The sequence below is a fragment of the Balaenoptera physalus genome (assembly GCF_965194825.1).
Source record: "Balaenoptera physalus genome assembly, chromosome: X".
In the NCBI taxonomy this organism is placed as follows: domain Eukaryota; kingdom Metazoa; phylum Chordata; class Mammalia; order Artiodactyla; family Balaenopteridae; genus Balaenoptera; species Balaenoptera physalus.
In genome coordinates, this window is record NC_138903.1 from 43,304,640 (window position 1) to 43,323,775 (window position 19,136).

Consider the following 19,136-nt stretch of genomic DNA (forward strand, 5'->3'; position numbering starts at 1 on the left):
CTCATTGCATGTTGGGTTATACCATACTATAACCATTAGGGCAAGATCCCAAACAAAAACAATTCACCCCTCTCTATCTATGGCCCCTGAGTGGAGATACTAAATTGAAGTATGTATGTTACAAATCCAGCCACCATCAGAAAGAAACATTCAGTAATGACCAAGGGCCCACACTTTAACCAACCCTTTTATTTGTTCTACCCAGCACCCCAAGTGCCCATATACACCCTTAAAATAACAATCTTCCTAGGATCAGAGCTGATACAAAGGCCAGCTTGTGTTTTCAGCAGTGAAGGCAGTGCTGGGCATAGACTTGGAGTTTCCAAGCGAATTAAGGGAAATTTGTCCTATCTGGTGAAAGCAGGGGACTCAGGGATCAGTCTTCCTAAAATTGGAGGCACTGTGTTAAATTATCAGCAGTCCCCTCCAGGGAATTCCCCGGCGGTCCAATGGTTAGGACTCCACACTTTCACTGCTGATGGCCCGGGTTCAATCCCTGGTCGGGCACTAAGATCCCACAAGTGCCGCAGCACGGCAAAAAAAAAAAATTAAAAAGAAAACCAGAAAACAGTCCCCTCCCTTTCAGCATGTGACTGACTCAGGGCAGTGAACAGGGGCCCCACTGCTCCATCTATATCATCTATATCTCTATCCCTATGAATCATGTATTTACTCATATTTATATTTTTTTATAATGCATGTAATCTATATTTATATTTTAATTTACATATATAATGTAAAAGTTGCAGACTTTAAAATCGGTAACTGGCTATATCGCCTATGATGTATATTAAATAACACATGTCAATCATAGCAATCCTGTCCCATCTGAGCAGGCCTAATGCTCCAAAACCATCACTTTGCACATTGAATACTGGGTAAAATGTTTATTCTCTTAAACACGTTTTGTCAAAGGCCTCGCCAGTTAGGGCTTTTAACTGCTGTAAGCTTTGTACCTGTTTTGTCAGTAAAATTAATAATTTTAATACATCGTATTTGAAGACCACAAGATGTTCACTCTGCGATTTACGGTCTTAGGAGAGCCAGACACCCCACCGTGCCCGTCCTACTGCAGCAGGATTTAATTTTATTAAAGTAACTTCTGAGGGGCTTCCCTGGTGGCACAGTGGTTAAGAATCCGCCTGCCAATGCAGGGGATACGGGTTTGAGCCCTGGTCCGGGAAGATCCCACATACGACAGAGCAACTAAGCCCATGAGCCACAACTACTGAGCCCGTGAGCCACAACTACTGAGCCTGTGAGCCACAACTACTGAGCCCGTGAGCCACAACTACTGAGCCAGTGCACCTAGAGACCATGCTCCACAATAAGAGAAGCCACCGCAATGAGAAGCCCATGCACTGCAACGAAGAGTAGCTCACTGCAACTAGAGAAAGCCTGCACGCGGCAACAAAGACCCAATGCAGCCGAAAATAAATAAATAAAATAAATTTATTAAAAAATTTAAAAAAATAAAAATGTTTCATTAAAAAAAATAAGGTAACTTTTGAGAGTTTTCCTAAAACCCTAACTCAAAGACCGCTTTTTATTTTGAGTAAACTATAGAGTAAATGAACGAAGAACCACTGGGCACAGGCATGAAAACCCTAGTGGGTGAGTTACAGAGTTTACGATTGTAACGCCCAGGGCACCAGGCGCCACGCCCTGATGTGTGATCTTAGTAAACCCCAGCAGTAAACTCCACCTTCTGCCCCTCCTACACTTGAACAATCTGAACCTCTGAGGCTGTATTCAAACCCACCACCCGAAATCCCTAAAGCCCGGCTTAAGTGGCCTGGCACACTGGTCTGGCATCTACTGCGCATGCCTCGAACCCATGACCAATGGGAGCCCGGAGCAAGGGAGCGGAGGCGGGACTATGTTATTCTCCGAACTCGCGTAGCTTCAAAGAACAGCGAGGACGAGAACTCGGTCATCGACCAATCAGAGGCCACGGCGGTCCCCTGCTCTCCCCGCCTGTGAGCCAATTGCCGGCTCCGGTGCGTCGCGAGCTGCTTCGAAATTAAGGAATCGAGGGGGTGGTGAAAGTGGTTAAGATGGCAGATGTGAGAAGGCTGAGGGCGAGACCAGAGAGTGAGGCTCGCCCGAAGCGGGCGGGAATCAGGAGGACAGGATGGGGATCTTGGGACAAGCAGGATTGCGACACTCCCCTCTCCATTAGGGAATGAGGCAGCCGTCGTATCCCTCGCCCACAAACAAAATGATATGTTGCAAGATGGCCACCCCCTCCGCAGTGGTATGATCCTGGGCGACAGCTCCATTTTGCGTTCCTCCCCACGCCCGCAGTGGTCCATTCCAGACTGCAGCGTTAACGCTCTTGGGCTCACACAGTCAAGGGAGTGGGCGGCCCTTGGGACCCACTGACCGGAAAGTTGAAACTCTTAGAGTCACACACACTCGGGTGTGTATCCTTCTGGTGTCACAGACTGGGAAGTAGACACTTGGGGTCACAGATCGGGGTAGGAGGTAGGGAGTACCCATTTAGGGAAAGCTGGTGGTGACTTTGAGGTTGTGGGCAGTGTAGGGACCAGGAGGGGACCTTTAGCACCCCGGCTGGTCCGAGGTTAGCAGCACAAACCTAGAAGAGAAGGAGAGAGCTGGCTGGCACAGTAGTGTTTTCCCGTGCAGGTGGGAGGAGTAGGGCAGGAAACATGTGGTGGGTTGGACCTCCGAGGTTGGCAGGGAGGTCTCCAGGAACATGTCACGGCCCTGGAAGAGTCTAGCTGGGCCCACACAATGGATCTCTGAGATGGACTTTGCAGCAAGGAAAAGTAGAGAAAGGGCAGTGGAAAGGTGGCCATGTTTGGTCTCTGACCATCCACCAATGGTGGTGGGACCTGAACGTCTGATGGAGGAGGGTGAGGAGAGGATTGGTGCAGGAGTGGGGAGAATGCTAGGCTGAGGGAAGGATAGTTAATTCATCCAAGTTACTCAGCTATTCCATGAAAACAAACAACAATGCAAGATTATAACATGTTAAGCTCTGCCCTCATCACATGAATTATCTCATTTAATCTTCCCAATAGTCACTACTATTATTATCTCCACTTTATGAGTGAGAGACCTGAGGCACTGAGGGGTTACCAGACTTTAAACAGCTGGTAAGTGCCAGAGCCAGAGCCAGGCTGTAGGGCTTCAGAATCTGGTTCTATCCACTGAGCAATTCTTATCTCTACAGTCGTCTCTGCTTTTCTGTGCACACCCTGTCCTCACTCCATCCTGACCAGGACTAGAAATCGGCCCCTCTCCTGAGGGGCCCTAAAGCACCCATTTGCCCGTAGCATCAGTGAACAGTGTAGACATCTCTGTGGGAGGGGCTGGCCCCTGCACACTCTGAGCTGTTTTTCTTCCCTCCTTCCCCATGCAGGGAGGTGAAGAGAGGACAGGGGAGCCCAGTGGGAAGAGGGCAGTAAATCACAGCATAGATATCTAGACCGTACAATGATTATTCAACAAATATTGATTGAGCTTTTGCATGCAGGGTCTTATGCTAGGTGGTGGGGATATGGCAATGAACAAGACAGACGAGGGTCCGGTTCCTGCCTGCCCTGGGAGTGTGTTTGTGGAATTCCTGGTAGGCAGACTTTGGTTATCACAATGATGGGGGTGCTTTGGCGTTGAATAGGCAGGGGCCTGAGATGCTGGGGGACAGCTCCACACCACCAAGACTCGTAACATACATGATTGTCATTCCTGGATGGTAAAAAGAGGCCTCCCAAAATGTTTCTTATGAAAAGGAAGCATTGGGTCCAAGGGTTGGGAACTGCTGTTTCCTTAGACCTGTCCCCAGGAAGCACCCCTCAGTCAGGGGTAGGGAGGACCACGAAGGGCAGAAAGGAAAGGGGAGGAGAAGGATGGCATGGCAAAGGAAATTTTGCCACCTTGGCCTCAGTTTGGCCTTTGAGGACAGCGGTAGTGAAACAGGAGGGAAAGGGGCAGGACACAACTTTTAAAAGAATGGCATAGCCATAGGACATGACAAAAACTGACTAGAACCGACTAGGTCCAAGATGGTGGAAGATTCAACTTCCAGTAGACCTTGAGCCTCATTATACGCTCATTGTAATACGTTAGCATACACTAAATGACACACCCATCAGCGCCATGACAGTTCCAAAGCCAACCATAAAAGGTTAAAAATGGGTGGTGGCCCAATTCCTGGAAATCCCCGCCCCTTCCCCCAAACAGTTGGAATAATCCTCCCACTCATTAGCCTATGAAATTACCCAGCCCATAAAAACTAACCACGCTGTATTTCGGGGCCTCTCGCCTTCTGAGACGGCCCACACTCTGTCTGTGGAGTGCTTCTCCTAAGGCCATTCCTGCCTTTTGAGACGGACCGCATTCTGTCTATGGAATGTGTTTCTCTCTAAATAAATCCGCTTCTTACCTATCACTTTGTCTCTCACTGAATTCTTTCTGTAAGGAGACATCAAGAACCTGAGCTTCATTAAGTTCTGAGACCAGGTGTGTGATCTCAATTAAAAGACAGTGGGTTCAAGTCCCAATCTGGGTTTTGGCTGGGTTCGAGTCCCAGCCTGTGGGTTCAAGTCCCAATCTCAGTTGTGCGTGATTTCAGCAGGACCCTGCCCATTCCTATATCTCCTCCGTGGGTTCAGTCGCGTGGCAGTGACTGGGGTGTAGAAGACGCTCCCATGTCTTATAACCGACAATGTCTTATTACCTACTCAGGACTTGAGGCATGGCAGTCAGAATCTTGTAAGCAACATCCCCTCAAAATAAAGCAAAATAAGCACAAGATATAAACAGGAAATGACTCTTTGTCTGGTGATCCCTGGGGGTTGGCAGAGAGAGGTGATGGGGGAGCATCAGGTGGGTGTAAGTTATTAGGCATATTCTGGTTCTTGGGGGTTCCTGGGTATTCACTGGATTACTAAGAAGTAAGTTAAAACTTCTGCTCCCCTCTGTGGTGGGCTGACTTGTAAGTATTCAATCCACTCTCCTGCTGAGAACAACCGGAAAAGCTAGATTAGGGTTTTTGTTCTTTTTTAATCTATTTGAAGGCCCAGGAGAGCAAATTACCTTTGAGGTCATCACCTCACCAAATACTATCATCCAGTACAGAAAAGCAAGAGTTGATGGGAACAAATAAAAGTAAAATAAACCAGCTCCAAATTATTAGTGCAGGTCACCAGAGCAATTCAATAATCTGAATAAGATGAAAAATGATTGTAAAATGATGAATAAATCACTGTTTTCCAGGGTGGGGAAACTCATTCTATTAGGGACTAAAATAATAAAAATCTACTTTAGGTTTTTCATTTGGAGAAAAATATAAGTTTTAAACCTGTCTGCTCCTTAGAAGTAAGAACAGGAAATATACAACTTTTAAATGTTAATTTACAAAATAACCAGCAAATGTAGCAGATGTTTAAAGCCCCCTGATGTAGACTTAAAGGAGACAGATCTAGGAGCGGAGAAAGAAGGAGAACTAAAGACAGAAAAGGAGCAGAAGAATTTTATCTCAGGCCCCATGTGGCATTTAACAGTTTAGGAACCATTTCTCACATAACTGGCCTCAGCTCCACCACTCACAAGCTGTGTGACCTCGGGCAAGTTAGCTAAGCTTCTCTGGGCCTCAGCTTCCCTATCAGTAAAATGTAGATAGCTGGAGTGCTTACCTCAGGGGGTCGTCTGTGCCCATGAAATGAGTACATAAGTGTGAGGCACTTAGAAAAAGATCAGAAAACACTAAATCAAATTAGACATTAATCCCTCATTCATTCCTTCAAGAAACATTTATTGAGTGTCTAGTTTGTGCCAGCTACTGGAGAGATGCCTGGCACACAGTGAGAGTTCAATGAACAGTGTCAACATGAATGAATGCAGTGGCTTCCTAAGGAAAAAGCAGGACCTTGCCCTAATGAACAGGCTGGAAGGGGCTCCAGGCCGGGAGGTATGAAATCACCCGGTAAGTTGGGAGCACCATTCGCTGAGTTGTGAGCAGAGAAAGGAGGGAGGGAGGTTGGAATTGCCACACCAGAAGGGTCCTTGAGCCTAGGCTTAGGAGAGAAGCTTGGCACCTGCAGGTGTGGGAGCCATACAGGTTTCCAGGTAGGACTGTGGGTCCTGCCTTGAGATGTGCTGTTTCCCTTCAGGTACCTGGGAGTGCCAGGCACACCCCAGACGTGCTCAGCTCCCCCAAGCTGCTGTATGTGTACCTGAGAACTTCACGTCTCCAAACAGGCAACAGGCCCAGGGAGGAGTGGGGACTGAGCTGGCATTCACTTGGGGAAACAGTCTGTCAAAGTTAGAGCTACGCAAACCCTGCTATGCCCCAATTCCCCTCCTGAGAGTGTGCATGCCTACGTGGACCAGGAGATGCATACAGGAGGGAACACAGTAGCCTTGCTGCCAACCACAAAAGCCAGAAACAGCTCAGATGTCTGTTAACAGGAGAATATGAATAAACAAATTGTACAGTAACACAACAGAATACTATATAGCAGTAACAGGCAAATACGAATCTTAGTAACAGAGCAGGCGTGGAGCATCCTGATGAAAAGTGCACACTCTGTACCCAACCCGCTTGGCATGCAATCTGGGCTCTACCACTTGCTAGCTAGGAGCTACTGGGGAAATCATTTAACCACTCTGTGCCTCAGTTTCCCTCCATCAAATGGACACGGTAAAAATCGTGTGTGTCCCCCGGGCTGATATGAGGATTTCAATGAGTCAATATTTAAATGAGTCAATATTTCAGAACAGTGCCTGGCACACACGTTCAGTGCTAATGAATGTTTGTTAGATAAAAATAGAATGTTGAGTGGGGGGGGAGGACAAGTCTCCAAATATTACATACTTTCAAAAGTTCAAAGGCAACAGCAACTAAACAAAATGTTGTTTAGGCATTTATATATGCTATAAAATCCGTTTCTTACAAAAAGGGGATGATAAACAGCAAGTAATTTGGGAGCTGCAGGGAGGCAGGGGTAGGGATGGGGAAGTTGAGCTGGGTGCGAGCAAGTTGTTGGGGTCTCAGGAGAGGGGTGGGATCCCAGGCGCTCGCTGTGTAATTAAAGGAAAAGCTTTAGCGCAGCAACCCTTCAGCGCTAGGGGCCTTGGACCTTGGGCCCCAGACTAACTAGATGCTTTGGGAAGGAAGGAGGCCACCCAGCCCATGACTGCTCCCCGCCACACTGCAGAAATGCTGCAGTGGCCTAGCTCTTGCTGCCAGCCAACCAGGGGGAGGAGGGCCCGAGCTAGTTAGAGGGAGATGGGCCCCAGAGAGTAAGAAAAAAGGAGGAAGACATGAGCTGGTCCAAAACATGGGTCTAACCAGTCAAATGGAGGAGGGCCCCAGTCTAGGGGAGGAGGAGGAGGCCAGGCCCACCGAGGGGCCCCTGGAGGACTTGTTTCCCTTGTGGTTTTTTGCACTTCCTGTTCCCCTGCTCACTGCGAAAGTTCCTCTTCTTACCCTGCACTCAGAGCCTAGCCGGAGAGGACAAGGGCAGGAGGCACCATGAGTGGGGGCCCTTCGGGAGGCAGGCCTGGGGGCCGTGGAGGACCAGGGGTTCAGCAGAACATACCCTCCACCCTCCTCCAGGACCATGAGAACCAGCGACTCTTTGAGATGCTCGGACGGAAATGCTGGGTGAGCTGGGGATCTCCTGGCCCTCCCTGCCTCCCTTTCCTCTTCTTCCTCTCCTCCTCTTCCGCCTCTTCATCTTCCCCATCCTCCCCCTCTCCTCCTTTCCCCCCCTTCCTCTCTCCTCATCTTCCCCATCCTCCTCTCTTTCTCTTTCTTGCCCTTGTCCTCTTCCTCTCCATCATCTCTCCTAGAATCCACTTACCCCCATTCACCAATTCCAGGAAGATCTCGATGACCATTCAGTTTCCCTCTGGCTGCGGCTCTTCCTTCAGAGCCATGACAGCCATGGGCAAGGAAGGACCAGGTCTGGTTCCCAGACCCTCTGGCTGCCCCTGACCAGATTCCATTGAGTCTTGCTCTCCCCTCCCAGACGCTGGCCACCGCGGTTGTTCAGCTGTACCTGGCGCTGCCCCGTGGAGCCGAGCATTGGACCAAGGAACATTGTGGGGCTGTGTGCTTCGTGAAGGATAACCCCCAGAAGTCTTACTTCATACGCCTTTACGGCCTTCAGGTGACCCCCGCCTCCCACTGGACAGACAACCCAGTTTTCAACCCACAAACCCAGAGCTGTGTCCATAGCCCTGAGCCCTCAGGCAGATCAATGAACCCCTGAGCCCCAGAACCAAAGACTTCATCCAAATGTCAACCTCTGGCTTGTCTTTCTAAGTCTGCGATGACTGGCCCCAGAGTCTTCATGTCAAGATCTATAACCCCAATATTAGTACGCCTCCTAAGTCTAATCTGTTCCACAAACTCCAAAAAGATGACTACTGTATTTTTACCTGAACCTCCAATCTGTTTGAAACTCAACATTTTGGGTCTCAGAAATCGCCCATCAAAACTCCTGAACTCCATAATTTTGCCTAGCTCCTAAGTCATAAATCTGTTCCACAAATCCTCAACCTAAACTCTCTAAGCATAAACCCCAAATTCATCCTTCTAAACCCTAAAGGTAGATCCAGTAGGACCACATCAAGATCCCAGGGCCATAAAATATTGACCAAACCCCTAAGCTGTAACTCTGCTCTACAAACCTCAAATTGCACAGACGTTGGCTGAACCCCCCTCCAAAATAACCTCCCAAGTCTATATGTCTGAACCTCAAATCTCAACCCCAACTCCCAATACTGGAGCCCTACCTGCCCAAATGAAGGCCCCCATAAAAGGGGGGATTTGGGATGATTCTATGAATGGGCTTAGTTTCCTAGGACTAGAGTCCAAAATCCTCAAATTCAAGCCCCCAAGTTCCACATCTAGGGCTCTGGACCCCAAGTCCAAATCTCTCACTGAAGTGTCTGATTCCCATACTGTACCTCAACCCTCCACATCTGACACCTAGACCCCCAACTCTCCGATGCAGAGCTGGAAATCTCCAAATCAGATCCCGGGCTCCCAAGTTTGTATACCATGTTCCCTGTCCAGAAAACAGAGGCCTGCCACCCAGGGCACGCCTCAGTGCCAGTGTGTTCCCCACTTCTCCAGGCTGGCCGGCTGCTCTGGGAACAGGAGCTGTACTCACAGCTGGTCTACTCCACTCCCACCCCCTTTTTCCACACCTTCGCTGGAGATGTAAGTGACCACCTAACCCCTGGGCCTCAGTTGGGGTGCAGGGAGGAGATGGGAAAGGTGTGGGGGACCTGGAAGGCCACTGACCCCCGACGCATGTGCAGGACTGCCAAGCGGGGCTGAACTTTGCAGACGAGGGTGAGGCCCAGGCCTTCCGGACCCTGGTGCAGGAGAAGATACAAAAACGAAATCAGAGGCAAGGTGGAGGTGAGGAGGCCTTGGGGGAGGAAAAGAGGTTGAGCAGAAGTGAGTGCAAGAGTGGGGAGCTGGAAAAGCCCCTCTCATGGTTCTGGTTCCCAGTCCACCTGTCTCTCCACAGACAGGCGCCAGCTCCCCCCTCCACCAGTACCAGCCAATGAAGGTGAGTCCTCTAGTGCAAGGAGGAGTAAGAAGGGGCTAGCCCAGGAACCTGTGGCAGGGTTGCGATAGCTCTCTACCCATTCCGTCTTCCCAGAGAGAAGAGGAGGGCTCCCACCCCTGCCCCCACACCCAGGTGGAGACCAAGGGGGTGAGTGCTGTTCTTCCCTGTGTCTCTACGTGGGCAGGTGGGTGGGGGGGGGTGAATGGATATACAGATGGGGAGTGGGTGGATGGATGAGTAGGTGGGTGGGTGCAGCGATAAGTGGGTGAATGTGTGGGTGGATGGATTGGTGGTGGAAAGATGGTTGAACGGGGGCATGAATTGATGGAAGGATGAAAATATAGATAGATGTATAAGTGGGTGTAGAGATGTATAGGTGAGTGGGTATGTGGATAAATGGATGAATAGATGGATGGATGATTGAGTAAATTAGTTAACGAGTGAGTGATTGAATGAATTCGGCAGTGAATAAGTGAATAAGTGACATAACATTTCAATCGGTGAAGAAAGCAACTATTGAATGAGTGAACGAATAATTTAACAAATTAGTCGATGAGCCAGTGAATAGATGAGTCAGTACTTAAGTGATAAGCATGAGTAAATAAATAAATAAATGGATCAGTGAATGTATGGATGGTTTGTGGCACCCACCCACCCACTCCTCCATAAACCCTATCTGGACCCCTCACCCACTCCCTCCATGACCATCAAACACACAGATTCCCTCAACCATCTTCCTGTCTCTTGCTCCTATGCTCTGGTTGGTAGGTAAGTTTGTCAGTGGCCCAGTCACCCACTTTTCCCCACAGGCCCAGCAGCTGGCTCACTGTCCCTGGGGCTGGTGACAGTGGACATCCAGAACCCAGACATCACGAATTCACGATACCGTGGGCTCCCTGCACCTGGGCCTGGTCCAGGTGATAAGAAACGCTCAGGGAAGAAAAAGATCAGCAAGGCTGATATTGGGGCACCCAGTGGATTCAAGTGAGAACCTCTCCCCAGTGGGCCCACGGATCCTGGGGGTGGGGGAGCAGATGAGCAGGTGGATAGGAGGAGAGTTGAGTGGATGGAAGGATGGGAAAATGGATGGGTGGGTGGGTGAGTAGGTAGATGAGTGGATGGGTAGGTGGGTGGGTTCAAAGCCGGGACTAGGGAGAGGCACCAAAGGCACCAAGGTTGCAAACTTTTACAGAGGCAGTCACTCTCCGGGTCATGCAACTACAATTCATGACTGAGAGAGTGAGTGCCTCCTGAAATTTTGCTCCCTAGGCACCTCACTCACCTCAATCTAGTCCCACCCTAGTCCCACCCTGGGTGGGCTGGTGGGTGAGTGGATGGGTGGGTAGATGGATAGTTGGATGAATGAATGAATGGGTGGGTTGGAGAATGAATAGATGATGGGTAAATGGGAAGTGGGTAGGTAGATGGATGGGTGAGTGGATGAGTATGTGGTCTGATGGGTATATAGGCTGATTTGTTCACAGACAAGGTGGATGGGGATGGATAAGTGGCCAGATATGCAGATGAATGGACAGTTCAATGGGTAAATGGACAGAAGTGTGTGGTTGAATGGGTAGTCAAGTGAGTGAATGGATGGAAAGATGGGCACATGGGTAGATGGATGGGTGGATGGACAAGTGTGGGTTAGGACAGATTGGTGGACAAATGGGTAAATAGATGTGTGTGGACAGATGAGTGGGGAGACAAATGTATATAGATCAATGGTCCGACAGGTGAATGTGAATGGCTACATGGGCAAATAGATGGGTGGATGGATGGTGGAAAGAGGGCTGGGCGGACAGATGGGTACCACAAACTATGGACCCCTTCTAGTTCCATAACTACTGGTCTCACTCATTCATTCACTTAAGACTCATTCATTAATTCTGGCCCCTCAGAGTCCCTCTGGGCAGGAGAGGGCAAGAGGGCTTCACTAGGAAGAGAGGGAAGGAAGGGCCGTGGGGCTTCACTGGGGTCTCCTCACCTCCCCCAGACATGTCAGCCACGTGGGGTGGGACCCCCAGAATGGATTTGACGTGAGTAACTCCAAAGTCCCCTGGACCCCACTCAACTCCCACCTACCTTTCCATAGTCCACTGCTCCAGACCTACCCCCAGACCCCACCCTTCCCACACCCCTCTTAGATCCCTCTCTGGGGTGGACCCCATGATAATCTGTGCCCTTCCCTCCCCACCTTATTCCCCTACCCCTGCCCTGGCCTTTTTCCTCCTGGGCAGGTGAACAACCTGGACCCAGATCTGCGGAGCCTGTTCTCCAGGGCGGGAATCAGTGAGGCCCAGCTCACTGATGCAGAGACCTCCAAATTTATCTATGACTTCATTGAGAACCAGGGCGGGCTGGAGGCTGTGCGGAAGGAGATGAGGCGCCAGGGTGAGCCCCCCTCTTTCTGGACACCCCCTTCTTCTCCAACCCTGGTAGCTGATCTCTAAGAGATACACTGCAGGCACACAGTCCTCATGGAAACCCCTATACCGCTTGAATTGGGAGTTGGTCGGTTAGGGTACCCATTTTACAAATGAGCAAAACTGAGGCTCTGAAGAAAACTATAATAATAGCTCTGTGTTATCTTTCCCCCTCAGAGCCGCTTCCACCGCCCCCACCGCCATCCCGAGGAGGGAACCAGCCCCCCCGGCCCCCAGCTGTGGGGAGTAACAAGGGTCGCCCTGGCCCACTACCCCCTGTACCTTCGGGAGGTGCTCCTCCCCCGCCAACTCCCCGGGGGCCCCCACCCCCGGGCCGAGGGGGCCCTCCGCCACCACCCCCTCCAGCCACTGGACGCTCTGTACCACCGCCCCCTCCCCCCCCTGGAGCTGGGGGGCCGCCCCTGCCTCCGCCACCACCGCCACCACCGCCACCACCCAGCTCTGGGGACGGACCAATCGCTCCCCCACCCCCTCCTTCTCTGGGGCTTGTGGGGGGCCTGGCCCCTGGTGGGGGTCGGGGGGCGCTTTTGGATCAAATCCGGCAGGGAATTCAGCTGAACAAGGTGAGGGCCGGCGTGATGGAGGACTGGGGGACTGGGACTCTGGGGTGTGCTGCACAAGTCAGGATATTAGGGGGCCAGGGCCGAGACTGATGGGGGTCCCAGGATTTGGGGGTTGAGTGATAGGGTTGGGAGGTTGGTGGGGAGGCTGGAGTGTGTGGGAGGAGAAAGGATGATGAGGGGCGGGGAGAAGCGCTCCTCTCACAGGCCCTGAGCCCTGTGTGCTGGACCCTGCTTGCTGCAGACCCCTGGGGCCCCAGAGAGCTCAGCGCTGCAACCGCCACCTCAGAGCTCCGAGGGGCTGGTGGGGGCCCTGATGCACGTGATGCAGAAGAGAAGCAGAGCCATCCACTCCTCGGGTGAGAGCCCCCCCTCCCCTGCGAGCCTGCCACTCGGAGCCCATCCTGCCGGGACCCCGACCCTGGTTCCCAGCTAGTGTCAGCCTAAAAACACCCCTAACAGCCACCATCAGTAGTAACATTAGCCCCATCTGTTGATGAGAGCATGAACATGAATCTTTAATCAGTCTCTTTTTCTACAATGTTAACTGTCATTATGTAACAGTAATATGATTAACTCTACCTTTGACAATAATATTAACATTAATCCCATATGTTCAATAGTATTAGCATTAGCCCACTATGTGATGATAATATTATAAAGAACCCTATCTTTGATCATCATATTGACTCTAACTCCATGTGTCAACAGATTAACCTTAACACATTATGTGATAATATTATAACTAACCCAATCTTTTACAATAACGTTGACATTAATCCCTTAATGTGTCAACAATATTGTCATTTATGACAATTATATGAGCATAATATTAACCTCATCCTATTATGTGACAATAATATAATTAACTCCAACTTTGACAATAATACTAACATCAACCCCAGAGTCTGTTCACAAGATAAACATGAATCCATTACATGACACTATCATAACGAACCTCATCTTTGACCATGACATCATCATTAACCCCATTCCGTGTCAACAATGTTAACCTTAACCCATTATGAAACAATAATATTGTAATTTCCTCCACCTTTGCTAATATTTAAATCCACCCCATTAAGTGATAAGTCTGTTAAAATTAACCCTTTGTGTGACAGTAATATCCCAACTAACCACACATTTTTGACAATAATATTAACCTCGACTCCAATTAGAACCCAGACCCCAGCTATAGTCCCTAACTTGCCCCTAAATCTCCCTCCTTTGAGGGGGCCCCTTCTTCATCCAACACACAGGCCCCAGATCTAATTTCCAAGCACGAGATCTCAGTCCCCCAGGGCCCTGAGTCCCAACCTCCCAAGCCCTAGTAACCCCCCTCCCCAGGGCTTTTGAACCCTCCTGCCCATCCTGAGTTCCACTCTTTCTCTCTCCCTCTAGACGAAGGGGAGGACCAGGCCGGCGATGACGATGAGGATGATGAATGGGACGACTGAGTCACCACCCCCCCCCCACTGTTCTGTGCTCACTCCCCTGGCAGCCCTGCTCGCCACCCTCCACTCTCAGCTTCCAGGCCCCTAAGTCCCATTTCTTCCCCACCCACCCCTTCAATGCTGTTATCTCTGACTGCCCCCCGCCCGACACTCACCCTAGCAATAGCAGGGGACCTTTTTATACACAATTTCTCAGTTCTCCTCACTCACTCAAGGATTTTTAAACAAAAATAAAATAACTGTCTTTTTGTTTCTTTAAATCTTAGTTCCTTTATATTCCAAATGTGGGAATTTGGGGTCCTTTTTCCTCCGAAGTCCCTTTTATTCCCATTTCATTTATTTAACCTTATAGGTATACATTCATTCATTCATTTGTTCCCTCGGTCATTTAGCCTGTACTTCTTTGTTTCCTTCTGCCCTTCTTTCTTTCCACAGATATTTATTGCCAGGCACTACTTTAGGGGCTAGGGATAAAGCAGTGGGAAAAAAACAACAAAAATTCTTGGTCTTGTGAGGTCAACATTCTAGGGCAGAAGACACACAAGAAACAAGGAATTAAATCGAAACAAAAGATAGTTATAGGACTTCCCTGGTGGCGCAGTGGTTAAGAATCCGCCTGCCAATGCAGGGGACACGGGTTCGAGCCCTGGTCCGGGAAGATCCCACATGCCGCGGAGCAACTAAGCCCGTGCGCCACAACTACTGGGCCTGCACTCTAGAGCCCACGAGCCACAACTACTGAGCCCACATGCCACAACTACTGAAGCCCGCGCACCTAGAGCCCGTGCTCCTCAACAAGAGAAGACACCACAATGAGAAGTCTGCGCACTGCAACGAAGAGTAGCCCCCACTCGCCACAACTAGAGAAAGCCTGCGTGCAGCAACAAAGACTCAACACAGCCAAAAAATAAATTTAATTAATTAATTAATTTTAAAAAAAGATAGTTATAGATCATGATAAGTGCTATGATGAGCTGAGGGGAAGTGACATTAAGATGGAATGTTCAGGGAAAGCCACTTGGAGGAGGTGACCGTTATTCTGGATCTAAAGAGAGAGGAATCAACCATGTGAATATTTGGGGAGAAGGGCATTCCAGGCAGAGGGAACAGCCAGTGCAAAGGCCCTGAGGTGGGAAAAAGCTTGGTGTGAGGCTGGGTGTGGTGAATGAGTGAGAGAGTTATTTGTTCATTCACGTACTTATTTTTTTTTAAAAAAAACGTTCAATCAACACAATATTAGATCAAGAGAGTACTCGATGGTCAGACTTCCCCACCCTCCATGCACACAACTCACACACTAGGATCCTGATGGGCAGGATCTCCCTCTTAATTTTAAAATTTGGTTCTGCCCAGTTACCAGTGCAAACCAAGTCCCGGCCAATGGCAATGGAAGAAACAAAGACTTAATAATCAGATAGATCTGCTCTAGAATCCGGGCAAGATGCCTCACCTCTGAGCCTCAGTTTCCTCATCTATACAATGGGGGCAACAATATGTAACCTTTTCCAACTGGGATCCCACTGGGTCACCCTCCTCCTCTAGAACTTTCTCTCCAGGAAAAAAAAAAGGCACAACTCAAAACTGTCCGTGGTGTTTAAAGCTGTTTCCAAAGGAGTAATTAGAAACTCTTGCACATCGAAGCCTAGAATAGAGGTGCCTACTCCTTCCCATTTCTGAAACCTGGTGGATTCAAGATCTCAGGTTTCCTACCTTTAGAGGAAGAAGAAAGGGGGGAGGAAGATAAAGGTGAGGGGAAATTCAAAGAGGGCAGACTTCTTCCATCTGCAAAACCAATGGAAGAATTTCTGAACCATCCAAGGGCAGCTTGAGGGGTTAGGGGAGGGCGGAGGTGTGGGGAGTGGGAGCTGGCTTTGCCCCTTAAGAATTCTCCCGCAGCCGTGGAAGCTGGAGAAGGGGGGAGTCTCAGGTTCCCTTTAATTCTTTCATTATTCTTCATCCCCTACTCCACTCCCCACCCAACCCTGGTCGGTTCCCGTGGCGAGCACTGAGTCTAGGAAGGGCCTATCATATCACTTCTCCCCCACCTCCCCCGTGCCAAACCCAGAGTTCTGTAACCCCTTGGGCAGGCTTTGTCCTGGAAAAGACCTTACATCACACAACCTCTGAATCTCCAGGAGCACAGGCTAGAGCAAGCACAGACCTGTGGTAAAAGAGTTGACTGTGGGCGAGTTGCTTGACCTCCCTGGGCCTCAGTTTCCTCAGTCTTTAAACTGAAGATTAAAATGAAGATAAAAATTAAAGTAGATGGTGTCTGCAAGGTTCCTGGCTCCCTGTAGGCATCTATAAGCATCAGATGCTGCTACTGCTGTTGTTACTATTGTTATTACTGGGTGTCCCTGATCCTGAGTCACCATTGATTACAAAATGCGTCGTTATTCTATGTATCGCTAAGAAAGACGAAAAAGTACTGCCAATTAAATTATGACCCATCAGTGCTTGTGAGACACAGCCTGATTTCAGAGATGTTAAAAAATTAAATGCTTCTGGAGCCCTGGCTGGGGATGTTGTTCCTTAACCTGCATTCTGGCTCCACATGTATGTTCGCTTGTGAAACTCATGACATGGGTCACCCATGGTCTATGTGCTTTTCTGTATGTGTGGTACAGTCCATATGAGGTTTACATTAAAAGCAGGTCAAACTTGTGCAGCTTGGAATGGATAAAACCTTGTATTAGCCTCACACTGGGAGATGCAGTATACACAGTTAGGCACTAAATTAATTCTGAATGAACAGACGAGTGGCTGGGAGTAGGACACAGTAATAACAGGGTAGCCTCTTACTTTGAGGTCTCTTGAAAAGGTGCTAGTCCAGAAAGATTCATTTTCTTTTTTTTAATAACTTTGTTTATCGTATTTATTTTATTTTTGGCTGGGTTGGGTCTTCGTTGCTGTGCGCAGGCTTTCTCTAGTTGCGGCGAGCAGGGGCTACTCTTCGTTGCGGTGCGCAGGCTTCTCATTGCAGTGGCTTCTCTTGTTGCGGAGTACAGGCTCTAGGCACGCGGGCTTCAGTAGTTGTGGCACGTTGGCTCAGTAGTTGTGGCGCACGGGCTTAGTTGCTCCGCGCCATGTGGGATCTTCCTGGACCAGGGCTCGAACCTGTGTCCTCTGCATCGGCACGCGGATTCTTAACCACTGCGCCACCAGGGAAGCCCCAGAAAGATTCATTTTCTAGATGAGCAGGAGATGCCCACCCAAGGTCATTCATCCGAGGTTTTACAGATGCAGAAACTGCCTAAGGTCACACACTTTAGTAAATGGTGGAGCTGGGATTGGACCCAGGTACTTAGGCTCTAGAATCCCAGCCTTTACCCACTACACTGTACTGTTTGGGGAAGACCAAGGGATGCTTCCCAACACCCATAAACCTCTACATTTTCCCCCAGATTCAGGCAGAAAGAGGTCATGCCTTAAACCACTTTGGTGGGTTGGACAAGCCTCCTGGACTCCTGGGATTGGGAGGGTCCTGCCTGCCGGGGGAGACTGGGGGCATGTGAGGACCAGCATCGAACTCTGTTCTAGAAGGAATAAGGGAGGGAAAGGGAATCTGTGGTGGGACTTCACTGTTAACTGTTCCACTCATGAAGCAGGGACTAATGGAACCTCAGCCTGACCAGCCATTTCTCCAACCGGCGCACAGCTGGCCTGGCAGGCACAGAATAACCGTGTGGTTAACTGTATAACCGTGTGGTTAACTGTATAACCGTTTGGTTAACTGTAGAACCGTTTGGTTAACTGTAGAACCGTTTGGTTGACTATATATCTCATGGACTGACAGGGAGAGGGGCAATTTGAGGAAATGACAGTGCAGTTTCCTGACACTGTGAGCTACTGAAAATCGAACTGACTTACAGCCTGCCTGGGACAGGCTGGGGCTGGTGACCTGATGGTGCAAAAGATGGGCAGCCTCCTGAGGGACTTACAGGCTGGCTGACTGATGATCCACGCTGTTGCTGCCTGCCTCGGTGGCGGGATGTTGCAAATGGCTGACTTGCTAGGAATCACACCCAGCCTGAGGGGCTGTCTGGATGTTACACTGTCTGGCGATGTGTAAAGGAGATCTACCCTGAGGGAATTTCAGGCTGACTGATGGACAGATCTGTGGCCGCCTGATAGGCAACTGTATCTGGTGATTGACTGTCTATCCTGACCAAATCACAGCATGCTTGACAGACCATGTGGTCAGTCGGATGCTGAGAATGGCTACCTGGCTGACTGATATGAGGGGCAGACTGAACGAGGCACAGACCAGCTGACCCACTGAAAGATCAGTATAGCTGCCTGACCCCATGGCTGTCCATGGATAGAATCACAGCCGCCCCAAGAGGGCCCCGGGGTCAGAGGCTGCTGACTGACCGACCAATGGGGGGCATGCCTTGCCTGAGAAATGACAGATTGCTGACGACTGACAGGTGGCCTGGAGGCTTTAGCTGCTGTGACTACGTGCTCTGAGGGAATAAAGTGCCTGATCATGGTGTGAATGAGGAGGAACCTGAGGGAATTACAGAGTGACCAACTGACAGTGGAGAGCGTGACTGCCAGGGCTACATTAGATGCTGACAATGACAGCCTGTCCTGACATAATCACAGCCAGCCCGAGGGCCCGGCTGGTTGCTGTGGCTTCCTGGGCGGTGGTGAGATGATTCTCCCCAGGGGATTCGAAGCTACTCCCAGAGCCAGGGTAGATAGAGAGCCCGGTTGCTGGACCGACTGTAGGTGCGATGAAGGGACAGTCTAAGGGAATGACAGGCTGCCTGACGAGCAGCGAGCAGCGTAGCTGTTGTCAGCGCCGTGTCTGCCTTGAGGGCCTCGCAGCTGGCCCGAGGGCACGAATGGATGCTGCTATTGACAGACTGGCAGCGTGAATGGGGGCCGGAGGTCTGATGAGACAGTGGTCGTGGTGATTGTCTGATTTGAGTCGGGTGACTGCCTGAGCAAGCTGTATGTGGAGGTAATCCACCTGGGGAGTCACGGCCTGCTTGGGGTTAAAATGTGGTGACGGACTGACAGCGGTAATTGGGGGTCTGACAGGACAGAGAATCCCCCCGTGCAGCTGGCTGACAACGTGATTGGCTGACAGCGTGACAGACAGACCGGCTT

At 50.0% G+C, this 19,136-nt stretch overlaps 1 protein-coding gene across 1 annotated transcript; it reads left to right on the forward strand.

Moving 5' to 3' along the window:
* The first annotated feature begins 2,169 nt into the window (after window positions 1-2,169).
* On the forward strand, window positions 2,170-19,098 carry WAS (WASP actin nucleation promoting factor). Its single transcript, XM_082446567.1, has 12 exons — window positions 2,170-7,636; window positions 8,004-8,144; window positions 9,116-9,202; window positions 9,304-9,406; window positions 9,519-9,560; window positions 9,654-9,707; window positions 10,370-10,544; window positions 11,554-11,596; window positions 11,798-11,951; window positions 12,161-12,567; window positions 12,809-12,923; window positions 13,966-19,098. Exons 1-12 carry the CDS (start codon window positions 7,505-7,507, stop codon window positions 14,019-14,021), a joined length of 1,509 nt encoding a protein of 502 aa, XP_082302693.1. The 5' UTR covers window positions 2,170-7,504; the 3' UTR covers window positions 14,022-19,098.
* The last annotated feature ends 38 nt before the right edge of the window (window positions 19,099-19,136 follow it).

Excerpts from the sequence above, each read along its gene's own strand:
- WAS (XM_082446567.1), top strand. The coding sequence starts at position 7,505 with ATGAGTGGGGGCCCTTCGGGAGGCAGGCCTGGGGGCCGTGGAGGACCA. Across the intron at positions 7,637-8,003 it reads TGCTCGGACGGAAATGCTGG|ACGCTGGCCACCGCGGTTGT; the intron begins GTGAGCTGGGGA and ends CTCCCCTCCCAG. Across the intron at positions 9,203-9,303 it reads TCCACACCTTCGCTGGAGAT|GACTGCCAAGCGGGGCTGAA; the intron begins GTAAGTGACCAC and ends ACGCATGTGCAG.